The sequence below is a fragment of the Oreochromis aureus genome, linkage group 22 (assembly GCF_013358895.1).
Source record: "Oreochromis aureus strain Israel breed Guangdong linkage group 22, ZZ_aureus, whole genome shotgun sequence".
Lineage (NCBI taxonomy): Eukaryota > Metazoa > Chordata > Actinopteri > Cichliformes > Cichlidae > Oreochromis > Oreochromis aureus.
In genome coordinates, this window is record NC_052962.1 from 2674971 (window position 1) to 2692861 (window position 17891).

At 40.4% G+C, this 17891-nt stretch overlaps 1 protein-coding gene across 1 annotated transcript in view; it reads left to right on the forward strand.

Annotated features, from left to right (window-relative positions):
- Positions 1-17891, forward strand: part of LOC116335010 (thrombospondin type-1 domain-containing protein 7A-like) — a 255565-nt gene that overhangs the window by 168774 nt on the left and 68900 nt on the right. Inside the window, exons 19-22 of the mRNA XM_039605075.1 lie at positions 414-529; positions 615-732; positions 8401-8546; positions 9542-9716. Of these exons, the coding sequence (XP_039461009.1) occupies positions 414-529; positions 615-732; positions 8401-8546; positions 9542-9716 (555 nt within the window). The remainder of the gene's footprint in view (positions 1-413; positions 530-614; positions 733-8400; positions 8547-9541; positions 9717-17891) is intronic.

Genomic DNA, 17891 nt, shown 5'->3' on the forward strand with positions numbered 1-17891 from the left:
GTAAAGTTACTGGTTCACTTGCCTGTGTGAGTTTTTTCTTCTGCAATCCAAAGACATGTATGTTTAAATCCTCACAGGTGTCAATGTGAGCATGAATGATTGTCTTTTTGTGTTGGATTTGCGATCTGATTGCAATCTTTCACTGAGTGTACACCCAGCATGCATGGATGAATGGAAGGAAGGAAAACAGAATGTCAGTTCTTTAAACTGAAACTTTGGCCCGGTCATCAAAAAGTATTTTATGGGCCAGAAATAAGCAACTCGGGGTCAGTACCTTGCCCAGGCATACAGACTGAAGCAGCCAGAGATTGAACCACCAACCTTCAGACTAATAGATAACCTACTCTCCTACCTCCTGAGCTACAGCCACCCCTGTTATGCTGACCTTTGGCTAATTAAATGTGTCTCTTCAGAATGGAGTACCTGTCAGCTCAGTGACAAAGCAGTGTGTGGAAATGGAATCAAAACCCGCATGCTGGACTGTGTGCGTAGTGATGGTAAATCTGTAGACCTCATCTTCTGCAAAGAGGTGAGATGTGTATTACTGCTTGCCTTTTAAACCTTTGTAAATGGTTCTGTTTGAGTTCATGAAATACTAATGATATTTCTTGCAGCTTGGTCTGGAGAGAAAGTGGCAAATGAATGCATCCTGTGTTGTGGAGTGTCCTGTGAATTGCCAGCTGTCTGACTGGTCACCATGGTCTGACTGTAGTCACACATGTGGACTGGCAGGTAAACAAATCCAGGGAAGAATTGGAATTAACCAGTTACATTTATCGCAGTAGTGTATTGCTACTATGTGCTAATGTTTAAGTCCAAGCTTCTCTAATCATATATGTTTCCTTTTAAGTTTTCTGTACTTTATCTGCACTGCACTGTATTATTTTACAGATAGAAACTGTTCACAGCTCAGCTGCTCTAACAGGAATGATAAACACAGGAATAAAAGTGAATGTGGGAATTACAAACTTTTACTTCATGTAGATTGTCCAAATGCTTTACAAATGTTCTCTTAGCTGGAGTTGCTGGTTATAGTGGAGGAGATTTCCCCACCTGGTGACTCCAATGTCCTACTTCAACGGCCTGCCTGATCTGAACTTGAGTGGCTCAGATTACTGGATTTTTACTCAATTTGTGATTGTTCATGTGCACATGGCACTAGTACGCCCTAGGTCAGGGGTCGGCAACCCTCGGCACGCGTGCCACAGTTGGCACGTGAAGGGTTAACTGATGGCACGACCAATGCTGGACTGGCCATCGGGCTTTTGCTCGGTGGCCAGGTGACTTTTTTCCCCTTTGTAACCGTATAAACAATGAAAGGTGGTGGATTGGCCAGATGCTGGTCGGTGTGTACAAATAACTCAGTTGTTTGGTGGTGGCTATGGCGGAGCTTCCACAGAGGCCAGCAGGTGGATGAGAGAAAGGGGAGGCAGTAGGAGGAACGACCCGAGGCAGCCGCCGGTCCGAGTGTCAGGTGAACTGAACTTCAGGTAAGAAGTTATGACCTGCAGTCTATCTGGGTCAGATATAAACCAAGTTTAGGTGGAGTTTATTTTCATTGTGCTGACTTTTTACAGTCAGTTACAATAACTGGTACTGCGTGCTAGCTAGCATGATGGAGTTTCTATACAGCTGGGTGGGTGCTTTGACGTTAGTGATACCATAGTGAACTTTATTTTATTCATAAGGTTAGTTAGTAGAGTTGCCTGTAAAAAGACGGAATCGTCTCGTATTCAGAGAAAATATTACGCGTTTCGTATTGAGGTGAAAAGGAACACAGTTTGTCCCGGACTTCAGCTAGAATGAAAAAAAGACACAAAGCTGGAGTTATTCTGCCGTTACGCTGTCAGCTGTTTCTTCTTCTCTCATTCTCCCCCTCCCTCTGCTCAATCATGAAACGATCAATGATCAGCTGATCGGCTTTTCTCTCTTGTTTGTTTATCGCCCACTTTGTGCCAGAAAGAGGAAACCAGCGGATGTCGCGCTAAACAACAGCAGCACGTTTAAGCTTGATCAGCTGTTGTTAGAATTTATTTAATATTAATTTCTAGTATCAGCTGATGTTTGCTGGAGCCACAGCTGTAAAAGCTGCTGGTCATGATGGTTTGTATATCTGGTGAGAGGGAAACATGCAGATGAAACCAGGAGATGTCCTTACTGAATCATCAGAGCTGAACAGGTGATGGAGAAACAGGTTTACCTTTTAGGTGACATTAATGAGTTGAAGGGAAGTTATGAACTGTTTCTGAGAGACAAATAAAACCAGGATCCTTTTCTAAGTAGCTGACAGCTGGTAACTGTGCAGGGGCGGGTCTAGCAAAGTGTTGCCAGGGGGCCAGGTAGGGCATTAACAGGGAAAGGGGGGCACAAAGAAATATTTTCTTATTCTCGTTTAAAATGTCTGGCTGTTATTAAATAATTATCTGAAGCTTACAACCAAATTTTTTATCTGACATAAAATGTATAGAAATCATACATATAACATCGAAATAGCTGGAATCTACAGCTGTGCGTGTTCATGGAGTTTGCATTTTCACCTGCTGGACATCACTACCTGACAAGTTTGACTGTCTTCAGAACATTGCAGAGGCCTTATTGACAGTATTTGGCTCTACATATCTGTGTGAGCAGATTTTCTATCACATGAGTGTCCTCAGGTAGCCGTCTGAATGCTGGACACTCTGAGACCTGTGTCTCTGAGTGTGAGACCAGAGATCACATTAACACGTGTGTCTCTGTATTAACAAACATGCCATATTGGCCCAGTTTATTTTTCTTATCATTGTTGTGAGGAGACCATAAATAGCATTTGTATTTTCTGTATTTGCTGTAATGGAGTTCTTGTTATGGATAAAAAGTGTCTTTTTTTTGTTTGTTTCAAAATAGCTGATAACTATTCGCTGATAGCTGCCAACATCTGCAAACAAATATAATTCTATAAAGTGGTTCTATATAGTGTGTAACTGTTAATACTGTATAGAGCGTTATTAAATTTATTGCTAATGCAATCATATGGCACACTGACTTCTGAGGAAATTTTAAATGGCACTCGCCATCAGAAAGGTTGCCTACCCCTGCCCTAGGTAAATGATTGATTTTGTAATCTGGCCATATTTTTTGAGACTCTGGAGAAGAGAGAAGCTAAGCATTTAACAGATCAACATCTGGTAGTTAGATCAAAAGGCAGGGTAGGATGGTGGAGAGGCCTCGCACACCCAAATTTATAGGAAGGATGCACTGGGAACCTCTGGCATCAGAACTTTGACAGCATTCAGAGAGAAGCTGGGAATACAGGGAGTCCAGAATTATTAGGCAAGTTGTATTTTTGAGGAATAATTTTATTATTGAACAACAACCATGTTCTCAAACCTTAGAAAAATCAGTCTTGAGATATTTCTTGGCCCAGTCTTGACGTTTCAGCTTGTGTGTCTTGTTCAGCGGTGGTCGTCTTTCAGCCTTTCTTACCTTGGCCATGTCTCTGAGTATTGCACACCTTGTGCTTTTGGGCACTCCAGTGATGTTGCAGCTCTGAAATATGGCCAAACTGGTGGCAAGTGGCATCTTGGCAGCTGCACGCTTGACTTTTCTCAGTTCATGGGCAGTTATTTTGCGCCTTGGTTTTTCCACACGCTTCTTGCGACCCTGTTGACTATTTTGAATGAAACGCTTGATTGTTCGATGATCACGCTTCAGGAGCTTTGCAATTTTAAGACTGCTGCATCCCTCTGCAAGATATCTCACTATTTTTGACGTTTCTGAGCCTGTCAAGTCCTTCTTTTGACCCATTTTGCCAAAGGAAAGGAAGTTGCCTAATAATTATGCACACCTGATATAGGGTGTTGATGTCATTAGACCACACCCCTTCTCATTACAGAGATGCACATCACCTAATATGCTTAATTGGTAGTAGGCTTTCGAGCCTATACAGCTTGGAATAAGACAACATGCATGAAGAGGATGATGTGGACAAAATACTCATTTGCCTAATAATTCTGCACTCCCTGTACTGAGTCCAAATGTACCATGTTGTTCACCTACATTGTTGAGATGGCTTCACAGAGGAGCAGCTACAAGGTGGTCAGTACTTGTTTTGTTGATAATCCCCAAACAAGATGGTGGACAGCATAGATGAAGGGAGCTGACAAGCTAAAGAAGGGATCCTGTCAGGCTTAGTTAGCTTGGAGGACTCCGGAGGTGGCAGACAGGTACTGGTGGGCCAAATGGAGTGTGGCTGTAGTAGTAGCTGAAACAAGGAGTTCAGTGAGGCCATGGTGCAATTGCTTCCCTTTCCTATTCTACTTGAGCACTCGAAGCACTTTGTACAGTTTCACCCATTCACTTTTTTCTACACCTAATTTCTTTCTATTGGACATTCACACATTCTCACTCTGATAAATGCCTCAGAGAGCAACTTGGGATTTGGTATCTTTCCCAAGAATGCTTTGCCATTTGGACTGGAACCACCAACCTTCTGATTAGTAGATGTCCTGCTCTACTTCCTGAGCTACCTCCTAAATTCTGGAAGATGATCATGTGACTCAGGAAGGAAAAGCATTGTTTTCTCACACAGTGTGTGGTGTAGGTGGAGTGTTGCTGATGTCAACTGAGCATATAGTTGGTCAATGAAAGGAATACTTTTCAGCCATCCTGCTGGCATGCCTTCCATAAAGGAAGCAGAGTCTGGGGACGAGGGAGATGACTCATCCGGTGAATTTTTGAAGTAGTTAAATAACTCCTTGGTGGCAGGGCATGGATGTGTACCTTAAGGCTGTGAATGTCATAGGGCCAGTTTGATTGACATGCCTCTGCAACATTGCGTGGAGATCTATTGTAGGGTGGTGCCTCTGCATTGGTAGACTGGGTGTTGGTTCCCATCTTGAAGAAGGCTTGCTGGAGGTTGTGCTATAGGGAAATCGCACTGTTCAGCATCCCTATGTCTATGTCAGGGTACTGACGAGTAAAGTCCATTAATTGAACCTCTGATTCAGGTGGAACAATGCAGTTTTCTTCCTTGTCATAGTTATCGGACAGAAACAGTTGGAGTGACGACTGTTAAGTTGCTGCCCCATCTAAGAGTCTAACTATGTCAGATGTCTTAAGGCTACTTTGTAGGTGGCTGACAGATGGTGTTGTAAGCCACCATCTCTGTTCAATGATGGTCATTCACATTGGACACAGATGGCCACAGAAACAGAAATAAGGATTACTGAACTAACACAACCTGAAGCAGAGTCAAATCTGGATGAAGGTTTCAGGTACGCTCTCCAGTGCAATAATTTCTCCATCCAATCTCCATCATGATCCTGAAACACTTGGTAAAAATGCCTCTAAGGCTGGAGGGAAACAGTATTAATGCAAACATGGAAAGAAAGCTCTTAAAACATGTGGTTATCCCAACTAGACCTTCATCGCATAAATGCAGATAGATAGAAAAGGTCAGACACCAACTTGGGAGAGACAGAATGGCAAACAGAAGAACATAGTCATTCAAGTCAGGTTTGTTAGAGAAACCCCGGAGAATTTTCTCCAAGCATGACATTGCAGTGCACTTCAGATCCAGCCACACTCTAAGACAATTTCTGGTTCATCCCAAGGACAAAACTCTCAAACACAAGTTAAGCTGTGCAGTGGTGTGAGCAGTGCTCAGATTCCTACATTGGAGAAACCAAACAGCAGTGTTGGGCAAGTTACTTTGAAAAAGTAATTAATTTTAGTTACTTTTTTGAAGAAGTAACTAGTAACTTAGTTAGTAACTGAGTTACAAGATTCTAAATGTAATTAACTACTTGAAAAGTAACTATTGCGTTACTTAAAAAAAAAAAAATGTTTAACCCTCTGGGGTCCAGGGTATAATTGGCCATTTTCACTATTTTTGATGTTTCCTCTACATTTCACCTTTAAAAACTATTTACTTTGCCTTGTTTGGTATCATTCTTTTCAGCACAACCACACGTGTCTGAATTTACAGTTATGTTTTCATTTTGACATACTGTATTTTTACCAACCACAAACATGTTTACTGAATCATATTTCATAACTTTAAATGCAAATATAAATTGCCAATTTTAAAATCATATGCACAAGCTTTGCAAACAAAGTTATTTGCAGCCATTTACCTTTTACCCCTTTTTTAAATAACCATTTCAAACTATTTACAGAACAATCAGCTGTTCTGCATTCAATAAGATGCCACACAAATTATTTGTGCCACTCCAAAAAATAATTTCTGTCCACTATAAAGGAGAACATCACTAGTCTGACACCTGGAGACAGCAGTCACCTCATTGTTCTGACACACAACACAAAACTATCCACAACACTACACACTAAGTACACAAGACAACACATTAACTACACACTCCAAACATACTAAACATCACAAATCTCTCACATCTCAAAACTCTCTCTCTCGCTCTCTCGCCGTCACTCCTAAAACTTCCCCCTCTTCCTAAACAACCAAATGTCATGTTGCCATTCATTTTCATGAATGGCAACATTTTTTGATTGGTTAACATGGTGCATTTTTCCACCAACATGAACAGGCTGCTTTTTGTTTTGTTTTTTTTATTTTTTGGTCATAAGCAGAGAGTGCTTATGCTTGCTAGCGCTGTCCTTAGACAGTAAACGTGACAAAACTATTCAAGAAAAACAGGAAAAAGCGCGCGCAGCTGCTTAAAGCTGTAGCGTCCAGATTACTTACAGCTACTTCTGTGCAACTGATATAAGATGCGGTAAGCTGAACACAGCTTCAACTGTCTGTTTGTTGAAAAATAGTAACGCGACCGCACCGCATTTTCTTGTTAGTAATGGTAACGGCATTGTAACGATAGGAATAGTAATTAGTTAGATTACTCGTTACTGAAAACAGTAATGCCGTTAATAACGCCGTTATTCCCATCACTGCCAAACAGCTGCTCCGCAAACATGTGACACAACATGGAAGAGCCATCCCGACAGGACAAGACTCTACACCTGAATCATGCCAATGTTCACATTTTGGAATTAAGGACAGATGGTTTGAGTGAGGGGTAAAAGAAACCATGTATGTCTACTGTGAATGACCGTCTTTAAACACAGAGGTGGTGGCTTATGATACCAGCTGTAAGCTACCTTCAATGCAGTTTGAGGTCCTTTCCGATTTTGTGTCAGGTGACTTCAATAGGCCACATAATAGGGTGAGGTATGGTCTCACAGTGGTTTCATCCGAAACCCCTGGTGGTGGTAATAACATGTTCCTTTTTTCACACCTGTGATGATGCACAATGATTAATAGGGGGTCAATTACCTTCTTAATGGACAACCCCACTAGGGTTTAAATACCCAGGACTCTCCAGCTTTTGATTTTAGAACTTAAGAAGCCTCTTGGATGAGAAGTGAAACAGTCCAGTTGCCTCCTTCAAACTCCTTTTAATACACAGTGAATCTGGTAAAATGGACTCTTGGCGTTCTCTCCCCATATTCCCAGTTGAAAAAGAAGTGCAATTTCAACAGTATGTCTCAGAAATTCTGTTGTCGTAATTAAAGAAACCTGACAATATAAATAAATAAATGTGTAAAATTCCTTAAAAAAATATTTATTTACTTTTTACTGAAAATTTACCCTGAAATTTCTATAGTAGATAGAAATAAAACAGGAATTTTTCTGTTATTTAATTGTTTATCTCTTATTTAATTTGTTTGGTATAGTTTGAATGCCAAGGTCCTGGGGTTTGACCATGTGTTTGGAGTTTGTTTGGCTTTGTGTTTAGCATTGTTTGGCCTTGTTCACTCTTTTAGGGAATTATCTTGTTCTGATGTTCAGTTTTGAGAGCCCTTGGTGCTAGTTCCTAGTTCAGAGCTTTGTTCCATTTCGTGTCCTGTTTGTCTTGGTCTTGCCTCTCTGTGTCCTCCCCGGCATCCCTTGTGTATAGTCAGTTATGTCTGTTTATGAATGTCAAGTTTGCTCTCTGTCTCTCGCACTCTTTCTCACCTGTGTCTCGGTTTTAGTGATTTCCTGTTTTGTTGTGATAGTAACTTGTCTTGTGTGTGCCATGTTCAGTTTGGCTTCCCCTGTCTTGTTAGTTAGATTATGTCCAGCCATGTTCCCCAGGTGTTTCTTGTCTGCCCCAGTTCCCTCTTGAGTATAAATAAATAAGCAAGTCTTTGTGATAAAACAGTGATCTCACAATAATGGGGGACTGAGGTTTAGACACTGTAGAACTTCAAAAATAAAGTTAAACTGGAACTGAAGACAAACAGTCAACATTTGTTTTTAGTGTGAGGCTGTCATCATGAAAATCTTTATGTTCCGAGTAATTAACGCTATCCTCAAAGTTATCCTATTTTTTTTTTTTTTACCCAACTATTAATATTTGAATTGATCCATCCCCCCCCCCCCCCTTTTTATCTGCTTTTTGGCAGGCAAACTGTGGAGGAGACGGACAGTGATCCAAGCTCCGCAGGGTGATGGGAGGCCATGTCCATCCCAGATGGAACAGTGGAAGCCCTGCCTGGTGAAGCCCTGCTACAGGTGGAGATACAGCGCCTGGTCTGAGTGCAAATCTGAGGTCAATCAGCCTTCCTCTTCTTCGTCATCAAAGTTACCAGAATAGTGAAACACTGTATTTAATTTTCATTAGTCACTAATTTCACTAGAGTCATATTAAACCATCCTGGCATGCTCACCTAGATGAGGAAGGATAGTCCAAAATCGAGGTGTCTCACAAGATGCTGTCACGACATCTTGTGAGACTTTCCAGAGGACTGACATTGACCAACATTGTTGTGACTTTTGCCATTTCACTATTTAGTAAGCCCTAAAAGACATGCTGTGACTCTTTCACAGCATGTCTTTATCTTATCTTCCTTCTCTCACCATAACCGGTCGCAGCAGATGGCCCCGCCCCTCCCTGAGCCTGGTTCTGCCGGAGGTTTCTTCCTGTTAAAGGGGAGTTTTTCCTTCCCACTGTCGCCAAAGTGCTTGCTCATAGTGGGTCATTTGATTGTTGGGCTTTTCTCTGTATTTATTATTGTAGGATCTACCTTACAATATAAAGCGCCTTGAGGCGGCTGTTGTTGTGATTTGGCGCTATATAAATAAAATTGAATTGAATTCAAAATTTAGACTAAGTATTCATAAGAACTTAGTTAACAGTTAACATGACAAATGTCTTGACTTTATTTTTATTATTATTATTATCATTATTATTATTATTATTATTATCATTATTATCATTATTATTATTATTATAAGCCTCTCCTTTTAAATTGCCATGTTAACCTGAAGGATATTATTATTATTATTATTATTATTATTGTTATAATAGTTTAATATTTAACTCATTTCAAACAGCGTCTAGTAGTTCTTTACTTTCTTTTCTTTTACAATTGTTTTTTAAACTTACAAAGGACTAACACAAATGTTTTAAAATCATTTGAAGGCCTAGCAGCTGAATGTGATTAAAGCTACCAGCTAGCTATTTATGAAAGACTGGGCTGCAGAAGTTAAATGTCGATTGAATTGTATCCATATTTAGTGTAATTCTGTTTGCTTTTCCATTAGGGAGCGAGGTGTGGAGAAGGTCTGAGATTCAGGAATGTGTCGTGCTTTGTGTCAGATGGTTCAGGTCGACAGGATGGTAGTGTGGTGGACGATGAACTGTGTGGAGATTTGGAGCCCTCAGTAGAAGGAAACACACAAATAGTTCTGCAGGAACCCTGTACTGTACCCTGTCCAGGTAGGTTGTTGTTGAATCCATGAGCCAGTGGTAACTTGTCTGCTACCACTGGACCCAAACTCAAGACTATTCACTCAAGTATTACAGTTAATGTGTTTCACTATTAAATACACTGACTTCTGTCAGTTAATATTGTTAATATTAAAAGAAATTCTGCTGTGCTGGTTTTGAATATTTCATCATCTGATGGATTCTGACTTTTGTATGTAAATAAGGAGCTTTGCTTACACACAGTAGTTCTTTACAGAGTTCCACAGGGTTCTGTGCTAGGACGTTTTCACATTACACATTACCCCCAGATAATGTCATGTCCAGTTAAATTCCTCTGTGAAGGCAGACAAAACAAAGCAGTTATCATAACTGAAGGCATGTCATAAAGACCCACAGGGCTGGATGTAGTGTAATTTTCTACTTTTATGTTCAAACCAAACTGAACCTATTTTTTTTAATTTGAATCTAAAAATCTCAAAAACAAGTGCATAACTATGTACATAGTTTGGATAGTTTTGACCTTCAGTTATACCTTGAAGTTGTCATGCAGGATATGACTTTAAATTTGCATATTAATAAATGCTATAACAGGAAACATTGTCTCAGAATGATGCTAAAAAACTTGCATTTGTTACTGCTTGGGAGGATGACTTTAATTATTTATCTGATTGTTCTAAAAGCCTTTTGTTGAGCTCTCTTTTCTTGTCAGTTCTAGCACTGTCTCTTAATACTAATCATCGAATCTTTCTCTGCCATGAGCCGCAGAGTTTAGTGCAAAGTAAGAGATGATATTCAGCTGCGGGTAATTTACCAACAGGACAGGTGCATGTAGATATTAGTCATACACGTGTATGTTAAATATAGGCTTGGGTAACAATCTGGCAGACATATCTGTTATAATAGAAAAAACTTCAGTAATTGACAGACCTCAATGTCGGACTGTAAGCCATGTGACAAGATTTTGATTTTTCATTCTGTAGCATTCTTTTATCAGGACTACTTAGATCCCTTTAATGAATTAAATGAACCAGAAATGCCTGATTGACAAGTTTATTTTTATAGTGGGTACATGTCTCATTTTTCTAGCATCTGCTCGTTAATCTCTGCGATGCCTCCTCGACACACCAATAACTTCCACTATATCAAGCAGGAAAAATAAGATCAACTTTTATGATTTCTTTAGTAAATCAGTTTGCAAACTTGATTTAAAGATTCTCCTGGACCCCCAGAAACATGTGAACCCTCTTATACACAATCTTGTCACTGTGATCGCTTTTGTAAATCTGACAGTACTGTTTTATGTCAAAACTCAGTTTGCTCTGGCATAACACATTGGTAAAAATCGGGCCCTCAGGGTGGTGTATCTAATACACCACTTAATCTAAACCTGACTCTGGCACAGCCAATGGAGAACCCCCTCAGACTGCAGCAACACAAAGGAAACTAGTCTGGCATAAAAAGTTTCAAACATTAGTAAAAGGCAAACTTCAGCTTAATTTGTACAGTGCTGATGCTGACATCCTTTGCTGATTAGGTATGTAGCATTAAAGTGGTTAGACAACATATCCACTGTTCCAGACTTTTACAAAAACATCATGTGTTTCAACAAACAAGTGTTGAAACACATGATGTTGATAGCTCTTGGTGGTCTGAAAAAGAAGCACGCCAGCAGAGTGTGCCACAACACTGTACATGCTATTTGGTAGAAAGAGACATTAGCTTAAGTTTCTACAGAGCTAATAATGGATGATGTGTTTGTACACTAGTCAAAGCTAGTGTACAAAGTACTAGCAGATTAACTGCTAGTAAGTGAAACTTTGGCTGTAGCCAGAAAAGCTGCAGGTTGTCTTCAGTAAAGACTAGATATAATTCACTGATGACAATTATTATAGGTTTTTACCTGTTACCTCAGCTTTTGAATGAAACCCAATGATAAAATGTAACTAGCAAGCGAAAATTTCAGAAGAAATTTTAAGTGTGCCTATGCCGCTGCTAATCAGTGTAGTTTGCCATTCATATGGCTACAGACAGCAAAACTCAGAAGAGCAGCCATTCTCCACCATGAACTATGGTAAAAACAAACACCGCCCGTGCCTCACAGATGACAGCTTACAGTTTTGGGTAAAGATGAGGTGACTTCGTACAGCCCCGATTTGCAGACGCTGTGCACACAGGTTCATGAGCAGAAGTCCATTGTATCACGGCAGACCCGACAATGTTTGCATGAACACGCTTTGAAGCATTACGTTATATACCACTTTTCACACATGGTTGGTTTACCCACACAGCCAGCTGTAGCTTTTCAACTCACAGCCCGACACACACCCAGAAAACAGCCGAGAGAGCACAGACTACGCCCGAGAGGCGTGATTGCCGATGCCGCTCAGGTGGGTCCACCTCCCCTGCAGCGGCACTGCAGACCACGCCCCGCCACACACATCAAACACGTAAAATAAATATTTATGCACTTTTGTATTCACTTTTTGTTTTTTGTTATTTTTACACAGTGTTCTGAACAATGGTCTACAGCCAATCTTGTGTATTATTATACAAACTTTGGTTGTAAGATTCAGATAACTATTTAATAAAAGCTAAATATTTTATGAGAGTAAGAAAGAAAAGTATATCTTTGTGTCCACCTTTCTCTGTTAATGCCCTACCTGGCCCCCTGGCAAAAGCTTTGCTAGATCCGCCCCTGCACAGTTACCAGCTGTCAGCTACACAAAAAAAGGAGCTTGGTGTTTATTTGTCTCTCAGAAACCGTTCATAACTTCCCTTCAACTCATTCATGTCACCTAAAAGGTAAACCTGTTTCTCCATCACCAGTTCAACTCTGATGATTCAGTAAGGACATCTGGTTTGGGCCAGCCGTTTTTACAGCTGTGGCCCCAGCAAACATCAGCTGATACTAGAAATTAAAAGCAAATGAATTCTAACAACAGCTGATCAAGCTTAAACGTGCTGCTGTTGTTTAGCGCGATAAACAAACGAGAGAAAAGCCGATCATTGATCAGTTTCATGACTGAAGTTTCAACAGGCGAGAGAATGACAGGGGAGGCTGTCATAAAGTTCAACATCGGTAACATCGGTAACTTAGCGCGCACACAGCTGTATAGAAACTCCGTCATGCTAGCTAGCACGCAGTACGAGTTATTGTAAGTGATTGAAAAAGTCAGCACAACGAAAATGAACTACACCTAAACTCGGTTTATATCTGACCCAGATAGAGTGCAGTTCATAACTTCTTACCTGAAATTCAGTTCACCTCATGCTCCTGCCTTCGGTTTCCCTGATCCACGATTGACCTCCGCGTTAGCAAACACTGGTCGATCGGCGGTCGCCTCACCGCCTCGTATGTCTCGTTCGCGGCGTGTCCTTTCTGTCACACACCGGTGGATAGCTGCCCTCTGTTGTAGCTCCACCACCAAACAACTCAGTTATTTTTTCCACATCGACCAGCATCATCGGCCCATATAAACGAAAAATAAGTCCAGCTAAGACACAGACCCTTGCTGAGCGATCGGGTGATGAAACAAATTTTAGCCACCTCACTGTCAGCCAAGCCTGGGTGCTTTTTCACGAAGGGTCGCTAGCGGCGCTAGCTAGCTACGCTAGTGGCGCTAGCTAGCCAGCCGGCTATCAGCAACACGTAAGAGAACTGTTGCTAATATGGGATGTCTTGATAAAACGAGCAGATATTTGAAGTTTACACACCTACATTCTCGCCTGAAAATATCTTAAAAGTTCATTTTGTGACCTAGAAACACAAATCAAAGACCTATAAAACGAAGTGGTGTCCGCCATTGTTTACTCTGTAGAGGCGTGCTATGAATTGTGGGATATGGAGTTTTCCACCCACCATAAACCCTTTAGGCCGTACTACTCCCGGTATACCACTAGAGAGAGCCAAGACACCACAAATGAAGTCTGTTTCTATGGGGCCAAAAGCAGAATCTTTCTCAGGAGCCTAGAAATTGGCCTAAATTTGCACTAAAATCTAAATATTTCAAAAACTATAAAAGTCATAAACACCATAAGTCATACCATACTAGTCCAGCTCCAGCCGCACAAAATGATCTAACATATGTAACAATTGTGTCAAAACTGTGCGGCAGAGAAGCGCAGGAAAATTTTCACTAAAATATTAATATTTAAAAAACTATAATAGTCATAAACACCAAAAGTCATAGCACACCATTCCAGATCCAGCCGCACAAAATGAGGTAACATATATGAAGCTTGTCTCAAAACTGCGGGGCGAGTTACGTGCCGAAATTTAGGCGGAAGATGGAGAATAATAATAACTAGAAAAATTTGCATTTCCTGCGAAAATGCTGTGTGGATGCCTTAACGCTGAAGCTGTCTGCTGAAAAGCTGAAAAAGCTGAAAAGTTGCAAAAAGTTGTATGGTGGTGAAAAAAAGAATGTCACCCTGAGCAGGATTTGAACCTGGACCTCCTGGGTGCAAAGCAGCTACTCATCTCACTGTGCCAAATTCACTGTTACAAGATAAGAGATGGAGAGACTGACAATTATGGTGAAATGAGCAGAAACTGCTGAGAATTGCACTGATAAGAGGTGAAATGGTTGAAAATTTTGCAGAAAAGAGGTGAATCACCAGAATTTCTGCAGAAAAGAGGCAAAGAAGCAGAACGTTGCGCTGAATAGAGGTGAATCAGCAGAATTTCTGCTGAAAAGATCTTTTTGCTGAAAATAGCTGAAAAAGCTGGGAAACTGAAAATTTTGCTGGAAAGGGGTGAAAAAGCTGAAATTGAGTTAAAAAGGTTTGTCTGCGTAAAACAGGTTTCTGCTTAAAACAGGTAAAAAGTTAAGATTTGTGCTGAAAACAGGTGTTCAAATCCCATGACCAGGATTTGAACCTGGCCTTTCTGTTTTCAAGGCAGCTACTTATCTCACTGAACTAAACTTGTTCCGACAAACACAAGAGATGGAGAAACTGACAATTTTGCTAAATGAGCAGAGGCTGCTGAGTTTTGTGCTGAGAAGAAGTGAAAAGCTGAAAAATTTGCAGAAAAGAGGTGAATCAGCAGAATTTCTGCAGAAAAGATGGAAAGAAGAATATTGCGCTTAAAAGAGGTAAATCAGCAGATTTTCTGCTGAAAAGACAGAAAGAAGCAATCACAGTAGCTGCTCATCTCACTGAGCCAAAGCAGTTGTTGTCCCACCAAGAGATATGATGAGAGAAATTCTTCTGAAAGAGCAGAACAGGCTGAAAATTTTCAGCTACTCATTGAGTAAAACTGGTTCTCACATAACTGAAAAAAGGTGAAAAAGCTGAAAATTCTGATAAAACAGCAGAAGTGGCTGACATTTGTGCTGATAAGAGGTGAAAACGCAAACTTTCTGCTGAAAAGAGGCAAAACAACCTGTTTCTGCTCAAATTCACCAATCAGAGGTACTGCCTCTGTCTGCTTCATCAGGTGGGTACTTGTATGTATTTCTGCCATGGAGCGTTAACAAGAATCTGAGGTCCATATTAGAAAAGCTGCTAAAATCATAAAACTTGCGCTGAAAAGAGATGAATCAGCAGAATTTCTGCAGAAAAGAGGCAAAGAAGCAGAAACCTGCGCTGAAAAGAGATGAATCAGCAGAGTTTCTGCTCAAAAGAGTTGTCTTTTTTCTGAATACAGCCAAAAAAGCTGGAATTTGTGCTGAAAAGGGGTGAAAAAAATGAAAATTTTGCTGAAAAGGGGTAAAGAAGCTAAAGTATACTAAATCAAAGTATTTGTGCCAAAACATAGTGTTTCTGCCATATTGTGGTACTACTACATTACAACATGAATACGGATTAAAGATGAAAGAAACTGGCAACAAATTCCTCCACTACAAACCAGTCTGATACCACTTCTTTGCAGTGTTCACGTTTACTAAGGCACTACCCAAAAGGCGCCACAAGAGGGCACTCCAACACAAGAGATGAGGTGAATGAGCAGAATTTCTGCTGAAAAGAGGCAGAAGGTTCTGTATGTAGAAAAAGAAACACTGTTGAACCATGTGTGAAATAAATAAAGAAATGAAATGAAAGAACAACCTGGTTCTGCTCTTATTCACCAATCAGACGTACTGCCTCAGTCTGCTTCATCAGGCTGTGTACTTGTTTCTGCCATGGAGCGTTAACAAGAATCTGAGGTCCATATTAGAAAAGCTGCTAAAATCATAAAACTTTGCAGAATTGTAATAAATTAGCAATATAAATTACAGATCTGTGATAGTGTATAAATTTGTAGTGAAAAAAAAACCATGTGGACCAAGGTGGAATTGAACCCACGACCTTTGGGCTGCAGACCCGTGTCATTACCAAATGCGCCACCGGCAAAGAGAGCCAGTGCCTGGAAAACAGGGAGATGAGCAGTCAGAATTAGATCGCGGTGAGAGGCATAAAGCTCCGTTTTCTGGAGTTACAAAACGTCGTGTAACTCAAAAACTAGGTGGGATAGAAGCACAATTCCTTTACTGGGTGAATCAGGAGAATTTCATGAACTTTGACTGCGATAGCTCTTTGTACCTCCGTCGCGGAGATATGATGAGAGAAGAAACGGCTTCATTTTAAGAGTTTGAAAACAAACGTAATTTATGGCTCAAGAGTTTGAAAACAAACGTAATTTATGGCTCAACAGTAAGATGACAGTAAAAACTGCTCCAACCATGAGTGTCAGCAGTGTCTGAAGATGAATTGGCACAAGCCTCACGTCTTGACTTCACTTTAAAAAAATTATTGTGGCATGCAGATGAATCTTGCAAAGAAGCTCACAGGGACAGATTGAGCCTGTATTTCCACCCCAAGCTGGCAGGGGGAGTTTTTTATTGAACATACTTGCTTGTGTCACAATGTGCTTCAAGGGTCAATAACAGCATAACAGAACTCACTTATGGTACTGCATTCTTCCTATAAAACAATAACTGTCAGTGACTTTGTACCATAGTATAAACACAACATTCAAGACAACAGTTAAAAGTAACGTAACCATAAACAATGAAACAAGAACATGTCAAATGCAGCACATGTCCCAAGGCATGATGGGAGAGAACTAGCTGTTCCCCCAACACGACACATTATTTATGATTTATGATTTGGCAGAAACACTGGGACTTGGTATAAATACTATGACTTACATGAAATACTTTGACTTAGCAGAAATTCTGTAATCTAGCAAAAAGCACTTCAGCATAGCAGAAATTCTATGATTGAGCAGAATTACTAGGATTTAGCACAAACACTATGATTTGTCTAAAAAAAAAAACCCTTTATTTTGCAGTTATATTGTGATTTGGCAGAAATACTATGCTTTGGAACAAATACCAAGATTTGGCAGAAATACTATGAGCAGTAATAATATAACATAGCAGAAATACTGTTATTTTGTGGAAATACTATGCTTTGGCACAAATACCATGATTTGGCCAAAATACTATGATTTAGCAGAAATACTAAGATGTAGTAGAAGTACTTTGATTTAACAGAAATACTATTATGGAGGAGTAATACTTTAACATGGGAGAAATATTGATACAGACACACAAACATACACATACACAGAGCCTAAAGGGAACAGTGGCTGTTAAGAGTCTGGGCTTGGTATATCTAGGTCAGTTAAATTAGCTGCACCTGCTGTAATCAGCCCTTACACACACAGACACAGAGAGAGGTATAAGTTTTCTGCAGTGTATTTCTTACATTCACATTCAGGATTCCCCTCGAACCTCCTGGTCTCAAGTTCAATTCAATTCAATTTTATTTATATAGCGCCAAATCACAAACAAAAGTCGCCTCAAGGTGCTTTATATTGTACAGTAGATAGCACAATAATAAATACAGAGAAAAACCCAACAATCATATGACCCCTATGAGCAAGCACTTTGGCGACAGTGGGAAGGAAAACTCCCTTTAACAGGAAGAAACCTCCGGCAGAACCAGGCTCAGGGAGGCGGCCATCTGCTGCGACCGGTTGGGGTGAAAGAAGGAAAACAGGATGAAAGACATGCTGTGGAAGAGAGACAGAGATTAATAACAGATATGATTCGATGCAGAGAGGTCTATTAGCACATAGTGAGTGAGAAAGGTGACTGGAAGGGAAAAACTCAATGCATCATGGGAATCCCCGGCAGCCTACGTCTATTGCAGCATAACTAAGGGAGGATTCAGGGTCACCTGGTCCAGCCCTAA